At 45.2% G+C, this 17,902-nt stretch overlaps 1 protein-coding gene, 2 long non-coding RNA genes and 1 pseudogene across 3 annotated transcripts; 1 reads left to right on the top strand and 3 right to left on the bottom strand.

Moving 5' to 3' along the window:
• The first annotated feature begins 381 nt into the window (after window positions 1–381).
• Window positions 382–2,422, top strand: LOC136548550 (patatin-like protein 6). Its single transcript, XM_066540036.1, has 2 exons — window positions 382–1,892; window positions 1,984–2,422. The coding sequence occupies exons 1-2, from the start codon at window positions 783–785 to the stop codon at window positions 2,260–2,262; spliced, it is 1,389 nt and encodes a 462-aa protein (XP_066396133.1). The 5' UTR covers window positions 382–782; the 3' UTR covers window positions 2,263–2,422.
• A 3,203-nt stretch (window positions 2,423–5,625) lies between these two features.
• On the bottom strand, window positions 5,626–9,725 carry LOC136548567 (uncharacterized). Its single transcript, XR_010781802.1, has 3 exons — window positions 9,604–9,725; window positions 5,808–5,890; window positions 5,626–5,728 (listed from the first exon to the last, which is right to left on the bottom strand). It is a non-coding gene; the product is annotated as an uncharacterized lncRNA (long non-coding RNA).
• Window positions 9,726–12,939: 3,214 nt separating this feature from the next.
• On the bottom strand, window positions 12,940–13,529 carry LOC136548560 (uncharacterized). The gene is made up of 3 exons (XR_010781801.1): window positions 13,485–13,529; window positions 13,171–13,233; window positions 12,940–13,038 (listed from the first exon to the last, which is right to left on the bottom strand). It is a non-coding gene; the product is annotated as an uncharacterized lncRNA (long non-coding RNA).
• Window positions 13,530–13,609: 80 nt separating this feature from the next.
• LOC136467293 (uncharacterized) lies at window positions 13,610–14,622 on the bottom strand (annotated as a pseudogene).
• Window positions 14,623–17,902: the final 3,280 nt, after the last annotated feature.

The following is a 17,902-nucleotide window of genomic DNA, read 5'->3' as shown; positions in this document are numbered from 1 at the left end:
CCGCCGTCCTCGATCGTGCTAATCCATCGGGCTCTAGAACGGCCGTGGGGGAATCAACATGTTAATTACTTCCCTGCTTTGGCTTTTCCGGGCCCCACCGCTTGGATTAATCACTCCTCGCCTGTTTTTTATATGCAATTTATTAATCCAGCACGAGCCGACCGCGGCGTGACGCCAACCAAGCTCCGTGGACCCGTTCCACCGCTGCCGCGTCGCCTCACGGATCTCGAGGCGGCAACGTACGCCCGCGGAACGGTCCGCTCGCCGTGCACCGGGTGCGGGGTGTCCAGGGCCAGCGCGCGCGGCTGGAGCCGCTCCATCGGTTACGGCGCAGCACCACGACACGGACGACCAGATAGGAGAAAAGCCAGAAAGGAGACGACGACGACCCCCTCGCTAGCTCAGCCCCTTTCTCTTCGCCTCCTCGGCCTCTTCCGTCTTAAGCTTCCTCTCTCCCTTCGCCTATCTTCGTCTCTCTCCCTCCTCTCGCTCGCGCACCTTTCCGTGCCGCTTCCTTTCTTTCTTCGCGTGCTCTGGCGCGCGCAAGGATCAAAAGGCGCCGGCCACTAGAGGCGAGTGAGTGGCATGTAAACGACCGCGCTCGGTGTGATCTCAAAAGGGAGCGAGAGACAAAGGAGGCGGGCAGGTCGTGGCGGCAGCAATCGTTGCGAATCCGCGCAGTATTCTGTCCTCTGCAGCTCTGCTTCCCGCTTTCCTGCCCGCCGGAAGTGGTATAATTCGCCAACCGGTTGACCGTGTCGCCTCTCGCTCTCGTTGGGGGCATGGACGAGGCGGAGGAGATGCAGGTGGAGAGGCTGCGAGAGGAGGCCGACGCGGGGGGCGCCGACACGGACAAGCTCAGCTACGAGATATTCTCCATCCTCGAGAGCAAGTTCCTGTTCGGCTACACCGACCCGCAGCAGCTCTGGCTGCCCAAGCCGGCGGCGCCTCAGGCGTCCGCCGCGGCGCCGGGAAAGGCAGCGGCGCAGCGTGGGAAGGTCTGCGTGCTCTGCGTGGACGGCGGCGGGGGCGGCCTGCGGGCGCTGCTGGCCGGCCGCGCGCTGGCGCACCTGGAGTCCGCGCTCCGCCGCGCGTCGGGTGACCCCGACGCCCGCGTCGCCGACTACTTCGACCTCGCCGCGGGCACCGGCGCGGGCGGCGTGTTCGCCGCGATGCTCTTCTCCACGCACTCGCGCGGCGCGCCGCTGTTCCACGCTGACGACACGTGGCGGCTCATGGCGGACCACGCGCCGCGCATGTTCCGCAGGCCCGCGAGCTCCTCGTCCACGTCCCTGTTCTGCCGCGGCAAGAAGCGGCCCCTGGCCGCGCCCACGGCGGCGTTGGAGGCGGCCATGAAAGCGGCGTTCGGCGAGGAGCTCACTCTGCGGGACACCATCAAGCCCGTGCTCATCTCTTGCTACGACCTCAATACGTCGGCGCCGCTGGTGTTCTCGCGCGCCGACGCCCTGGAGAACGAGAGCTACGACTTCCGCCTCTGCGAGGTCGGGCGCGCCGCGTGGTCCGAGGCCGGCCGCTTCGAGCCCGCCGAGGTGGCGTCGGTAGACAGCGCCACGTCCTGCGCCGCTGTAGACGGCGGGCCCACCATGGGCAGCCCGGCGGCCGCCGCCATCACGCACGTGCTCCACAACAAGCACGAGTTCCCGTTCGTGCGCGGGGTCGAGGACCTCCTCGTGCTCTCCATCGGCGGCTGCTCTGGCGGAGGCTCCGGTGCCGCTGGCGAGGCGGAACTCCGGCGCATGCGTCGGTGGGGTCCCAAGGAGTGGGCGCGCCCCATCGCCCGTATTGCTGCCGACGGCGCCGCCGACCTGGTCGACCACGCCGTGGCGCGCGCCTTCGGGCAATGCCGCTCCTCCAACTACCTGCGCATCCAGGTGAGCCAATTCTTGCATTCTTATTCCTGTTTCTTGTCTTATTACTCTGTATATGTATCGACTCTGCTAAATAAACTGGGCGCGTGATCAGGCGAAACGGGAGAGCATGCCGCCGTGCGGTCCGGACGGGGAGTACGACCCGACCCCAGGGAACGTGCGCGCGCTGCTCGCGGCGGCGGACGAGATGCTCAAGCAGCGGAACGTGGAATCGGTGCTGTTCGAGGGGAGGCGAGTCGGGGAGCAGACGAACGCGGAGAAGCTGGACTGGTTCGCGGCCGAGCTCGTCGCCGAGCACCGCAGCAGAGGGTCCCGGATCGCACCCACCGTTGCCTTCAAGCAGGCGCCGCAGAAGCCGTCGGCGCTGGACTGAGCTAGTGGCCGTAGACCGTGGCGTTAAGGACATGTAGGCCTCTCTTTCCTCTTGCTTGGGCTGGCGGCTGGAATCCTGCTGCATATTTTTGACGCGGAAGCATGGCATAGCAATATGGCATTGCTCCCGGGAAGCATTTGCTGCTGTGAAATCTTTTAAAGTTTTAGAGTCTGTCTACTCTACACACGTGTGTTTTAATATAAGCCAACATATGGTTGTTGGCTGTATGTAAAACACACAGATTTCAACATAGGAAAAATCATGTGTTTTTGGACTAGTTAGCACATGGTTGTTAGATGCCTAAGAAACACACAAATTGAAACACCAGAAAAAACGTGTGTTTTAAGAGAATGCAACACACAAATTCCATCAGGCAAACAAGGCCCATAAGGAAATTATCAGGTCTTATATCACGGTGAAGAAACCCTTTTTGATGCATGTACTCAACCCGATTAATCTGAAAGATAAACAAGGAATGTGTTAACACTAGCAATTCACAGAGTTAGGACAAAGAGGACAGCCCTATGCACAACGAACTGAGATTAAAGTTAAAGTTAAGAAACAAAATGGAACAGTTTGAAAAATCTGGGATTAAGTGTTCACCATTTGGTCAGCAAGCATGAGTAGAGTCTTCAGAGAGAACTTCCTACTGCAATAGTTGAACAAATCCTCAAGGCTAGGGCCAAGAAGATCAATCACCATCACATTATACTCCCCCTCAACGCGGTACCACTTCAGGTGTGGAATGCCAGCTGTAACGAAACAAAAAGGGGGGCGAAAAGGTCAGCCCAACTCGCGCATCATACTAGCAACTAACTAACCACAAAGTACCGTCCCATAACTAAAACTAGATGGGTGGATAGGCTCTATGGCATTAACTTACTTCCTCCTTGGAGAAGCATGTATAGCTTCGACTCATAATGAAGCTGCGGGTGCTTTGTCTTGACATTTTCCTGTGCAATAAAAGCGGCAACACCAATGACAATCGGTTCCACCAACCCAAACATCTAACAGTGTTGACAAATAGTACTGAAATGGACCATCATCATTTCATTTCGCTAGATTTTTGCATCTCAGTGATCTTATCACGAAATAGACCGACATGGCAAATTCTATGGTATGGTGACAAATAAATAGCAATCGGAGAGAATCCAATACCAGCTTGACGGCGACCTCCTCTCCAGTCTACACATTCATAGCTGCGAACAACAACAGCAAACAAATATCATAAATATGTACAACCCACTACACAGAACCCAGATCAAAAAAGTTGGAAGGATTCTCGTGGAAGAATGATTTCCTTACTAATAGTCAACCCCTGAAAGTAAAAAGGGACATATTGCATATCCTCAACACTAAAATTGCAGTGCTCAATAATTGCAATTTACAGCATTGCTGGTTGCAATTATTAAGTAACTGAATGTTTTATTTGTTTTTCGTGAATAGAACAGATTAATAGGAACAAAGCATTGCGACTATTATGGACAAGAACAATAAACGCCACTCAAAAGAACTATTATGGACAAGAACTATTATGGATTATATAGGAGTATGTCTAAGAGTTGAGCCTGCAGCCTGTTATTGGATACAAGTTCTGGTTTTAGTCTACTAATTTTGACTAAGAGTTCCGCTCGCTGTAGCATTCTAGTACAAGGGCTACAATGGAGTATAGCCTGGTACCCTCCTATAGATTTGGTATGGTTTGACAGGGCAGAAGGCCACAGGGGTGGTGACCGGGGCGACAGCTCCACGCCGTGCTCAACGCAACACTGTGTGCAGCAAAGGAAGCGAAGGCAGTCAGGACCGTAGGAGGAAGGCCAGAAATACCGAAAGATCAACTACTCCTGCTACAAGGCATCGTCCAATCGTAGGAGTAGCAGCACTAGCCACTGGGACAGCCGCCATGATAGACAAGTGCATAGGCAGCGACTTTGTTATGCGCTAGCTAAATCGGACTAGGTTACTCTACTCCACTGGACACTGGTCCACCCCACCCTCCTCCTATGGCTAGAGGCAACAGGGCCACAGAGGCGGTGACCGGATCGCGAGATGATGGATGTGACAACGACTGCTCCACCGAGCGAAGGCAGGACCCCACAAAACAACAACAAAAACAAAAACAACAACAACAACCACCAACACAGAATCAAAAAAATGATCAAAAACCTAAGACAAGGGAGCTCGGATCTCACATCACCTAACCTACAACATCAAATCTAAGATTGAGCCTAGAACTGACATACAGCCTAGAACCTAGATATGAGTTAACTAAACTCCACCCTAGATCTGTGCAAAAAAAACAACATCGATGGGGTGTCGAATGCCCGATCTAAGCAAACACAGATCCACACATCGCCAGAACACAAAGAATATCATAGAAAAAGGGCGCACAAAAAGAGATACCTATACTCTCAGGGCCAACTGATGCTGCCATGAGATCTTCCTCTTCCCAGATCGCCCTGCTGGGTTCTGGACATCCTAGAACACAGGCATTCTCACCTGGCTTGGGCCGGCAGCAGCATCACCTTCCATCAGATACCTCTTTGACTTGTTGAAGCCTAGAGGGGCCCTGTAACCATGGCGCTCTTCGATTTCCATCTCCTCATAACCCTGAAATGAGAGAAACCGGTTGAGATAACTGACAAACTTGAGAGCTATTGCAGCAAGTGAAATGAGGTTTATCGCAATTTTGTACCGGCTCACAGGCCTCGTTGAGGTCAATCACTGGAGATGCCCTTGGAGAACCACCATGCCTTCAGTGCACCAACCGGCTTCTACTGGAGCTCTCGGCAACATGAACCGACTGGTGCACCAACATGTCTGCCAGGACATTTCTTATTTCAGAACAGAGTTGCTTTAGTGTGGGTTATGAATGTAGGACATTTCTCATTTTAGGGCAAACTAACTGACTGTAGACTAACAAATACTGACCTTATTGTTGAAGTTCCATCTGCCATTTTGTGTAAAAATGTCTTCACCATTCCTAGCTTTAAGTTAAAAAAGACAGTTATAAGGTTTATGCCTTCAAAATTCCATGACAATTATCATAGGCTGGCAGGCCTTCAAAAAATGATTGCAATTTTTGTAATGGTGACCAAAGAGATAAACAAGGATTGCAGGTGTTGACACATTGAAAACTACCTACGTGTCAGTGTAATAAGAACAATGCATTCCAAACTAACAAGAAATGGACAGACATCTTACTCTGTTATCATTGCCACCTGATGCAAGCTGACGATTGTTATAAGACCACTTGAGTCCACAAACCTAGAAAATATGTGAGATTAGGGACCATACGTTACCAGAAAAGAAAATTGAAGCTTCAGTAGGATAATGTTTATACTTGAGAATGGGACATAACCTGAACTTTTCTTTTATTTGTACCTACAGATAGGTGAGTGCCACACTGTGCCCAACCCATAGAACAAACATTGTCATCCACCCCCAAATCACAAAGCTTGGTGACCTAGACAATGATAAACTTGTTAACAATCCATCTTCAATTCTCAGTGATGATATACCTTAAGGATGACCAGGTTGCTTACCTTGCTGCTGCATGCTTTCCACAAAATAAACACAATTGCCCAGCCCAAACAGCGAAGGCTTCATGAGTTCCTGCTGCTGCTATCTGAAAACCAAGGAATGCTATAAGTTAATTGCTTACTGCTGCTACTGAACTTAATAGGAACAACTAGATCCTGCACAGACAGAAACACAAATGACAAAAATAAGATGTGTGTTGGCACATCTTTGTTCGTCTCTTACAAAGAACTCTGGTTAGTTTACATACTACAAGCAGTCAACATTGGTTATCACTCATCAGAGAGTGGGTGGGCGGTTGGGGAAGAAGAGAGTCGGACAGTAATATAGGTCCAGGCAATGGCAAAAATCACAAAGAACAGAAATACAAGGACAAAAATGTGGTCTACATTGGCACAAATATAGACAGAGAGAGGCTAAGAAAGAGAGTGTGGGGTCTGTATTAGCACAAATCACAACAAACAGGGGTGTTCTAACTGCATCAGAACACAACTGTCAGCCCACTATGCCTTTGTTACTGCATGTAGTTACCACAAATCACAATCAACAGAATTCAAGATGTGTTAGCACAAATCACAAGTGACAATTTTTTTCTATGAAAGGACAAGGACAAATAAGACGTGTGTGCTAGCACAAATCACAATCGACAGAATTCAAGATGTGTTAGCACAAATCACAAGTGACAATTTTTTTCTATGAAAGGACAAGGACAAAATAAGAGGTGTGTGCTAGCACAAATCATAATTAACAAAATTCAAGATGTGTTACCACAAATCACAAGAGACAATTTTTTTCTATGAAAGGACAAGGACAAAATAAGAGGTGTGTGCTAGCACAAATCACAATAAACAAAGTTTAAGAAGTGTTACCACAAATCACAAGAGACAATGCTATGAATCAAGAACATGAATCAAGACTATGCTATGAATCAAGAACATGCAACATTTTATAAAAAAAGGCAGGGGGTAAAAGGCCATTTTTCAACCCCCATAACTCCTGGTTTCAGGAAAGCAGAAGAAAATCAAGTGGATCCTGTATCATGCCAAAACATATGGTCTTAAGAATCTCAAGAGGACTGTCCCACATGTACACAAAAAATTGTTAAATTGCTAATGCGGTCAGATCTTGCTAAGAGTGTCATATGGTGATAATGAACGATACTAACTCTAGTCATATACAGTTGACATTACAGACAAAAAAACAAGCTCAAACAAACTTGGTTTCCCTGTCTAAGCATCAAGTACAAACGACTAGAGGGAATATAAGCCATAAGAGTAGACCTCAAGTGACTGGAGGGAGTATAAGGCACAAGGGTGAAGACCTCAAAACAGAGGTTAACGCAGACATACTTAATATTACTAACCCCTTCATATACTTTGCACTTAAAAACGGATGAAAACAAGTTTATACAATGTTCTAAAGGAGTTCATTTAAAAGGTACAACTGAACCCAACAGAACATGCCCAAAAAGGACAAGGACAAAAATATCATGAAACCAGCTGATATCTACACTACCTTTCGGCTACCAACGAGTGTCAAAGCAAGCAAAACCAGCATTTTCACTACAGTTAAGGAAATAATTGTTGTATCAAGCCAAATTAGATCTATTCCTTAAAGAGAAGACTTGTATTAAAATAGAAATGAGATGCACTCCTTAAAAATGTACTGTCTAGTGCTTACACTGAAACAAAAGACCCGTTTCCAGTCCCAAATAGCCCATCCAGAAGAATATCGATGCCCTAAAGCAAGAACAATTGCATGCTCCAAGTTAACTAAAATAGTGACAAAGTTATTTATAAAGATCAGATATTGCATATGTTACACACCATAATTACAGTAGTTGAAGTGTGCAATTTACTACTAATAAATGTGCAATCAAGAAAATGGTGCTTCTAAATAAAGTAATAGAATGAAATCACAGTTCAGTTGAATTATAATGCAGTTTGCAGTAGAAATTCATCATTCTCCATGGCTACATGCAGGTCAAAAAATTGTTCAGCTCAAAAAACTTATGCTGTACATGAAACTATAGTCTATATATCATCAGCAAGCACATTGGTTCATCAATAAAAAGCCAAAGTGCCCATGAACAAAATGGAGCGCAAACTTTACACCCCTGGGAACTAACCCAAGACACACGCAGGCTGCACAGCATAAGAACAGATCACACACGAGAGCCCAACTCTAAGCACTACAGCAGAAACAACAACGCAAAAAGACGGGCATATGATTGGTGCATCTCAAAGTCCAACCTGGTTCCTTTTGATGTTCTAGCAAGCACAGCTTATTTTCAGGTTCTGCTCAGTCAAAAACTCAAAATGTTATACCTAGCTAGCTAGAGAATGACAAAATTTATTCTATTGGAACAATTCTCTGAAAAGTGGTACAGAAACTCCCTGCACTAAAAGTCAGTTAAGCACACCTTTGTCTTACTCCATCCATACTACAGCCATCTCATAGGCATTGCACATTGCATCACTCTTGACAACACCATTTGCAACAGATGTAGGATCTGTTGTCCATATTGAGAAACAACAGTCATGCACTCCTTGCTGACTACACTAGCAGCACCAATCTTTTCATTGATTTTAGTAATTATGGCCTGCATTTATCATATTAACTGGTAAGTACCAGAGTTCTCGCTGAGTCACCAGGTCATGGGTTCGAAGTAGCCTCTCCGCAGATTTTGCGGAGGGAAGGCTTGCCTCGGTTTTTCCCTTCCCCAGACCCCACTCGTGTGGGAGCCTCCAGCATTGGGTCTGCCCCCTTTAAGTACCAGAGCAACACAGGGTGGAATACAACTGAGCCAATATGTCCCTGTGCAGTTGCATAAGGAAGGACTTCAAGGACCGACACATGCTGATTTTTTAAGGGGAATGGATATCGGATGTGATGATAGTGGACTGAAACTTACTCAAATTTTAGAGCTACAATTGCATATGCTCAGAACTACAATTGCAGTTCCCAATAACCGCAATTTACATTGTTGGTGATTGCAATTATGTAACTGAATTTTATATTTGTCTGTTTTCATCTTTTTTTTCTCGAACACGCAGGAGAGCTGCGTATCATTATATTAAGAAGAATAAAGGAGTGGGTTTAGAAACCCCATACAGCTACACACCTACACACACCTTTTTACATCTAATATTGTACCTCTCTCTCAACTTCAAACTTGACCCAAGACCACTAGAGAGGAACTCACACATTGGCTGGCTCTAGAGCAAGGAGATTGGATATTCCCCGAGCTTCGGCCAGAACACTATTTAGGCTCGGTTTTCATCAACAGTAGGTATTAATAGTAATAGAGCACTTTAAAATGCAGTAGTATATTGTGGATGCATCTTGTTTGAATAGTACCACACCAAAACAACTGGAATGTAACTTGAGCATGCTTGATGTTTTTGTGAACTCAGATTGAACAAGGAAATCTTGTAACACAACTAAGACCGAACCAACAACGCTTAAAAAGATTGGTTTAACGACATCCCTAACAGGTTCCAAGTCTTCCTGAGACAGGCAGGCACCAAGTGCTGCAACAAGCCACCCAACATAGTTGTGGCGTGTCGGCACTACAGCCACCCAAGCATAACTGCAACAGCGATACTTAAAAAACTAACATTTAACATCCTACTACCAGGTTGAGTCAACCTGACACGAGGCAGGCACCAAGTGCCACAACAAGTTCATGGAGCGTTTACCACCACCCACACAACTACTAGGGTTCAGACCTAACCATCCACAAGAAAACAAAACCATGGCACATTCCACTGCTCAGCAGAAGAACATCGAGCTACTCACTTTCTCATGCAAACAGGACAGCTCCTGAATGGAGATGCTATCCGCCCAAGTGTGCCCACCATGCCTGGAGGACGTCTCCGACATCTCATCAAACTTTATGAATTGGCCAACCTAAGTACCAGCGAGATGTGCATAGCAGATGCAAGCAACTGTAGGCATGCAAAACAAGGAAATCAGTTCCAGCAGATCTGATACACAAAAGCTACTAGAGGTTATAAGAGTTTGACATAGAGGAAAAAAAGGTGCCCAGGTAAACTTACCAACTGATATGGCTGTTGTGCTCCTTTGGTACCTGAAATGAAGTCCTAGAAAATCGCTTGTGAGCAGGAAAGTTTCATAACAAGACAAACATTAGCAAAAGTTTTTTCTTAGCCTCTAATTGGTATACTTACACATATGAGAGCAAATGCACCAGCTCAGGTTTGAAGCCTATGTCATCATGCAGGATGTGATAGAGAGTTGGCCTCGTAGTCCCCTGGAAAAAAACATGCACTTAGTTCTATAAATTCATAGAAAGAAGGGAAATAATGTCTACCTAGGCAAACTTAAAACAGCAGAAGCAAGTTCACTGACCTAATGAATACAGACTGCAGAAAATGCAAAACCAGCCGCCACTTTGATCAGCTAGCAGAAAAAGACAACTAGGCAAATGGTTCAACACCAGCATATTCCATATACTCATAACTACAATTGTAGTGAACGTTACTTGCAATTTACATCATTGCTGATTGCAATTATGTAACTGAATCTTTTATTTGTTTGGTCACTTCAACAACTATTAAGTACAAAAATAGGATCACATAGTTCAGTGCTATAGCAAGGAGCGGTACTATAGTTTATAGAAGAAAACATATTTTAGTGTTATAGCAAGGAGCGGTACTCAAAACTTACAATGAATCAGAGTATATGCACTCACAGATCCTTTGAATGCAAGCCTGAAAGCAGTCATCTCAGATGCAGCAGCTGGAGAATAGACATTACAGGAGTTTAGCCAAGATGAGAGACAACCAATGTTGAGAAGAATAGAGGCAACTGAAAATTGATGTATACAATCTTACCAAAGAACCATATGGAATGTCAATAAAAAGAAGTATATAATCAAACAGGCACTTTAAAAGAAATGACAAAAAAAAGATACTAGATGATAAGCATCCTACCGAATCAGAAATGTAAAGTTGCTGAATTCATTCATGACTTTGATATCATGAATTACATTTACAGTTGCTGAATTAACAACCTATCATACTTCAATTCTTGGACCAAAGACAGAAGTTCAAAAATCATGTCAATATCATAATTACATGATAAAAAATCATGTCAATACGACTATAACAGACATGCAAAAAGCTTTCATGAAGTGCACGCACTGGCCCATTTGTATATCATTGCATCAAGAAAAGGACAACAATTCTGCAGTTTTAACACACAAACAGCAAATTTCATCCATGATCAGAGGCACTACAAACTGACATAATGAGTATGGAAGCATGCAAAACTTGAAACATGGTCGCAACAAACAAGAAATCATCAGGCACAGTACCTATTACCTAGCTAGCCTTCCACAATTAGACTTCACAAACTTACCAATTTCAAGCATAAATTGCTTGAGAGAGAAAATATTCAGTTAAGAAACAGTGAAAAAGGATGCATTCAATTTGAGATGCAAAGAGCTAATATCACAAGCACGAGAAAATATTCGGCTAACCATAGTGGAAAAAAACAAAAGAGGCATTTAATTTGAGATACTTTCAGATCATGAGAAGCAGGAGTTTAGTTAAGAAATAGTGAACTAAAGTTCAGTTAAGCACAGAGGGAGAAAGGAAAAAAGGGCAGCATATACATTTGTGTGGAAAATGTTCAGATACACAAAGAGAAAAACACCAGCAGCTCAGAAATTAAGTCTGAACTCTGAACCCAACCAAGCTTTATTCAGATTCCTCATTTGTGTGGAATAAGCTATAAGCAGTAGCAAAATGATCTCCAGTTTTCCACTAGTAACAAACAATCTATCATAATCATCTGTATTGAGCAACAATTTTGAGTTTTAGAGGGAGAGAACAAAAATCAGATACTCTACTGAGGAGGTTAGTAAAATCTACAGTATGCCATTTTTCAATTATGGTTCACAAAGCCCTTAAGCATTCATCCAGCATGCTTCATATCCTCAGCAACTAAACTAAGCGTCCTAAAATAAACAAACTTATAACCACTTTTTTCCTGTAAATGTTGTTGCCAAACAGCTGATCCCATATAGCACATATAGAAAACTGAATAGAAGAAATGAGTGGACAAGGGAAACATATTATGCAATGGAAACTAAATTGAACAGGTCCTAAACAAAACTAAGGAACAACTGCTTATCTGTTGAACCAACTAGACCAATCATTAGTCACCAAAAAAAACCTAGACCAGTCATTGACTGACCTTGTGTTCAACTAATTCAGATATATGTCAATCATGTACTAATAAGCTAGGTATAACTGCTTGCCTGTCAAACTGCTGTTGTGGTGTTGAATCTGAATTTAGACTATGCATATTCACATAAGGCGAAGTAATTGCAAGCTAGATAGCAGACAATCATGTCCTAAATTGAGAAGCTTGCTACTTCTCATAGTACTGTAAAATTATCACAAAGGGTAGTACTAGTAATCAAGCTAGCAGACAATAGTTTACTAATAAGCTATCTAGCAGACCATGCATATCCATACAAGCAACTTCAAAAATTCAATATTCTATATTTAGCTTCCTGTAAGCCATAAATATTATTAATCGAATATATGTACACACCAAAATAATTACACATGGATTTAACAAGGCTACCTGACCTAGGTACAGTGCAATGCAATTTATCCTCACGCAGATCTAACAAGACAAATCATCATTTTAACATTGGGACAAATCATCAGTTTGGCCGTAATAAGCATGCAGCCCTAAATCACCTTAATTCAAGTCTCTTGTGAAATTGATAGAAATTGAAAAGGGACAACTAAAAAAGTCTCTTGTGAATCATCTCAACAACTGAAGCTCTGCATTCAGTTAAGAAAACATCTCCACACAGAACAACAGCTAACTGAACCATAACAAAACCTATAGTGAGATTTCCTACCATCTACTGACGCACCTAAACAAAACCACAGCCAATAATCTAAAAATTCAGAAACTAAGATAAAAATAGGGTCAGGTCACCATTTTTGGACTGTATATTCTTGATATTCCAACCAGAATGGGTATAAATTAAAGACCCTCTCCAAATAGAATCACCTAACATATAGACAACTAAAAATTCATAAAGACATACATTAGGTGGATCTTGTCTATCACAAAATTCAGTTTCATCTTCAATTCAGCTGAAAAGCATATATGTACCAGTGATGCAATCCCTCGAGCATCTTTCATTAGCTCCGTGCTTCTTAGGAAAATATCAGCCAATGCTCCCTACAATTTCAGTGTTTTTACCATCAACAATATGAGCAGATTAAATGAAGTGAAAAACACAGTTTCCTCCACATAGCTGTAATAACAAAGTAAACTTAATAACCATAATGAGAATGGACAGTCAGCACATACCTGAATAGCTGCACGGTAGAACAGCTCCTCACCAACTGAGCTAGCAGCCACGATGAGAATGAACTACAAATATAAGAAAAGATCATGTACTCCCCATTTTATATTGATTTTAGCTAGGAGTTTCAAGCCATTCTCCACATAACAACTATCACATCTAGGATAGTGTTACTAACTAGAGTGTGATTAGATTACACGTTCCATGTTTCACTAGAATCTATTTTGGCTTGGAAAATTGAGTGGAAAATATGCACAGCCAACATTGACAGATCATCAAGAGCCACACTGCAAACTAATATCAAGGGTGCTTTTAGTACCTGCCATGGTGACATGCCATAGAAGAAGCTGCGAAGCTCCACATCAGGGATGGCACGCGCGTGAGGCGAATACTTGACAACTTCATCCTAAAAGCAGAAATTAAACCACATGCACAAGTTATCTACTAGTACTAGTTAAGCAGAGATAATAAAATTAAAGGCAAATTAAAAGGAATTGAAATGGGGCCAGGTGATCTGAGTAGAGCCGAGAATGAGAGGACGGTCGATGGTGTACATACATCAAGGATGAAGAGCAGAGCCATGATTGGTGGAGCTGCATATAACCAAGCCCCTCGACAAGTGCGGTGAGAGATGGATGGAAGCCCCCCGTGCAGTCTATCCCGGCCATTTGGCATATGAATCTCCCGGTGAGCGCCATGGCCCCGTAGATCCCTGTGCAGACATCGGCAGATTGACCAGGAGGGGCGCCACATGGCGAGCTCGGCGTCTCGCGCTCCGAACCCCGTGCTCCCGGCTGCTCCGCCGGCGCCTACGCAGCTAGTAGCCACGGGGGCAGCGGTGACCTCGACGACCTTGGGCCCATCGGCGGTGAAGCTGGCGCCTCTCCGTCGCCGGTCTGCCCCGCCGTCATCGCCCTCAGCCGCCGCGTGGATCTAGCTGGTGGTGCGGACCCGTGGGGAGAAGCCTATGGAACAGTGGGTGTAGGTGGCGGTGTAGCTGCTACATCTGTGCACCGAAACGGCTCTCCCTAGCTCCATGAATCTCTCTGCTGCGCAGGGGCGACGAACTAGAACTAGAAGAGGAGCCGGGAGAACGAACAACTGGAAATGGCCGGCACACCGCACGCAGACAGAGTGCCCTCGTCGGAGACGGCCGGGAAACAACCAAAACGCACTAGAAATCATCGGTCGGCCCTAGCATCCATGGAAGAACTTACCTCGACGAACCCTAGAAATCGCCGGTCGCCAGCCAAGGAGAGCGTCGCGTCGCCTGGAGTCGCTGGAAGATGCCCAAACAAAATGGAAATGGAGGGTGTGGGGTGGGGTGGGGGACGGACGCCACTGAATCGGACGCGACTCCAAACTCAAAACCAGCGCCGACATCCAGGTCCACATGTCAGAGAAACAAAGAAATTCATGTGCCAACAAACAAAGAAACACACATGTGTTGTATAGCATTCCTGAAGTTTTAAGGGAGTATGGAATATGAAAGGAACGTTCGCGATATATATAATTTGATCTTCAGTTCAGCTTAGGAGATAAATGTAGTTTTTCTTTACGCAGATTTTTGCTGTCCTTGTTAGTAGTATCCAATCTATAGGTTCGTCATTTGGTGTTAGGACTTTAGTGTCGTTAGAGCTTTGCTTAAAAATGCTGGAGATACAATACAACGGAGACGCCTGAGCTTATGCCCTGCAATCACGCAGACAAAAATCAGTATTCATTGTTTACTGAAGTTTTAAACTGTAGGTGAACAGTGCGTGCGAAAGATACCTTTTCTCTCTTGTCAGAATACCACCATCCTTGATTTTTGATGTTGGAATATGTTTTGTACTTGTAGGGTTTTTTGGATTATTAACTGAAATTTCTTGCTACCTTGGCCCCAAAAATAATATACTATTAGGTTTGGACAAAGGCCTGTTTGCTTCGCCAAAAAAACAAGTCGAAACACTGTTTCAGTTGATTTGTTGAGAGAGAAAAATACTGTTATAGATGAAAAAATAAGTTGAAAAGTACGGATTATAAGAGAAGCGGACAGGACCAAAGTCACACATTATTAAGTTAGTTAAAAATTTATAGAAAATTGTATGGACATTTCTATTTCCAAATAGATGTATTGTAAAAATGTATCATACTTATTCCGTATCTAAATACAAACTTGATATTGGTTGAGGACCAGAATTACAAATTAACAATAATTAGCGAGAATTACAATTAGTTATTGGGACACATTTTCCGTAGTTGCAATGCCATAATTCCCATGCTATTCCGTGAAAGATTACACCGAAGAGACTAGAGAGGGACATCCTAGACATCTTTTCAGGCTCAAGAAAAGAGCAAGATACTGTAGGCGCTCAAGTGCTGTCACCATCTTGAAACTAGTCAGGATGTACCTTTGTCGAACGAAGCGCCAAAAGATTCCTCCGCGCCACTAAGCCCATGTTTTTATTCACGCCAAAACTTTAATCACATCGAATGCTGCAACACCTACACAAGTATTAAATATAGACTAAAAATAATTAATTACACAGATTATAACTAATTTATCAGACCAATCTTTTAAGCATAATTAGGTCATGGTTCGACAACAAATTGCTACAGTAACGCGTATACTAATGCTAAATTAATTAGGCTACTAATGCTAAATTAATTAGGCTTAATAAATTCGTCTGGTGGTTTACGGATGGATTCTGTAATTTATTTTTTTATTAGTATCCAAATACCCTGAGCGACACCCCACGTAATATCCGATGGGACACGCCAAAACTTTAGACCGCGGAGCTAAAAAAAAAAGGCCTAAATCAAGTACTAACCTTTGTTTTGACAGCATGGCATAAACACACACAGGAACAGGCATCTCAACATTAGGCGCTCTTTGATAGCGAGAGAACTGGTAACAAGCTGCTCGACTACAGTTGTTGCCACTCACCACACCGCTGCTGTCTAGTCAGTCCACCGTGAAGCCTCTGCAACAGTTGGTAGCAGCTCCCATTGCACAAAGAGAAAATTTTGTATTTGGCCCTAAAAATAATGCTCATTTCTTATTTGACATTGAAACTGAAAATCTTTCCTATATGTCCTGAACTCGAGTTTTTCTTTCCTATTTGACACTTCCGTCAGTTTGGATGGTTAACGGCGTCAAGTCCTATGTGAAAAGTCCGTTTTACCCCTAGAGTTTTTTACAGTCCTGGCATTCCATGGTTAATATTGCTATCTTTTATGAATGTTTTTATCTTAAACTGCAATGTTTCATAAAAGATAGCAATATTAACCATGAAATGCCAGGACTGTAAAAAACTCTAGGGGTAAAACGGACTTTTCACATAGGACTTGACGCCGTTAACCATCCAAACTGACGGAAGTGTCAAATAGGAAAGAAAAACTCGAGTTCAGGACATATAGGAAAGATTTTCAGTTTCGATGTCAAATAAGAAAGGAGCATTATTTTTAGGGCCAAATACAAAATTTTCTCTTGCACAAACGGGCACGGGCGGTCGCTATCGCCGGCCGGCCGGCCGGCCTCGTCACAGACTCACAGTCACAGCACAGCGGCACAGGCACAGCACTTGCTATGCCGCGACGACGGGGGAGAGGTTCCGGTGGCGGTGGGCGCGCATCTGTGTCGTCGTTGAGGCCTCGCTTTAACCATGTTGATTTTAACCCGCCTGATGAAGAAACGGGACGGGAGCGTAGACGTGTTCGTCTTCTGATGGGCGCTGTCAGGGAACAGGCGCCGCTCCATGATTGACGGTTGTTGGATTTGGAGCATCTAGCACTTCGCTGTCTGTCGGGAGCGATCACGCGGTCTGTTCGGCTGGGACTGAAACGATCATATTCGATCGTGGATTATTACTATTGGTTAGTTTGGTGTGAGAGAAAAATATTGTTCTGATTGAAAATTTACGACCGTTTACGACCACGAACATGCTGCACATCGCCTCGCCACCGAGATGAGGGCGGGCGAGGGCGCTGCCCGTTTAGCTATGTCAACCGACAGAAAGAGATCATTAGCGGCAGCGGCAGCGGCACCGGGGGTGCTCATCGCTTGCGGGGTGCTGCTGCTCTTCTTCTGCTACCACTTCTTCAGTCATCATCAGTAGCGTGAAGAACATACAGCTGTGGTTTACACTTTCAGTCAGGGGTTTTCGGCGAACCAGACCAGGATGGGCGTTAGGTTAGGTTTCTCTTCTCTCTCGGGTCACAATGCGATCTTGAGGTAACGCACGCACGACGCACACCTGGGTAACCGGTTTCTGTCGTGCCATACATTTGTGCTACTGCTGTGAGACCTGGATGCATAAATTGAGTCATGCCAGGATGATGTTCCCGGACCGGAGCGTCCCGTACGGTACTGCTGCGTAAGCGCTCCCTGCAGCATGTGAAGTTATGGGGGGCGCACGGAGTTTGGTGCACCGCCTTTGTTCGGAGGCGCGTGGCGTGGCGTGGCGTGCGCTAGCTCCGTCTTGGTTTGGTTGGGAGGCAGCGGGAGGCCGGCACGGAGGCGCAGGCGCACGGCGCGCGGCGCATCTGGTCCGTGCCCGTGCCCCCGTGCCGGACGACCCCTCCCTTCCCTCCCTGTCGACGTCGTCGTCTCGTCGGCGGCGGGAGTGCTGGATCGGTCGACCGTCTCGCCTCTTCTCGTCCATGACGCGGAGGCGGCAGGAATGATTACTGGGCACGCCCCGTTGCTTTAGCTCGGAGACCGCGCGGTGGTTGGTTAGGACGGACGGTGCCCCC

The sequence above is a fragment of the Miscanthus floridulus genome, chromosome 1 (assembly GCF_019320115.1).
Source record: "Miscanthus floridulus cultivar M001 chromosome 1, ASM1932011v1, whole genome shotgun sequence".
In the NCBI taxonomy this organism is placed as follows: domain Eukaryota; kingdom Viridiplantae; phylum Streptophyta; class Magnoliopsida; order Poales; family Poaceae; genus Miscanthus; species Miscanthus floridulus.
The sequence above is the reverse complement of the archived record's forward strand: the minus strand, read 5'-3'. Positions and strand labels throughout refer to the sequence as shown.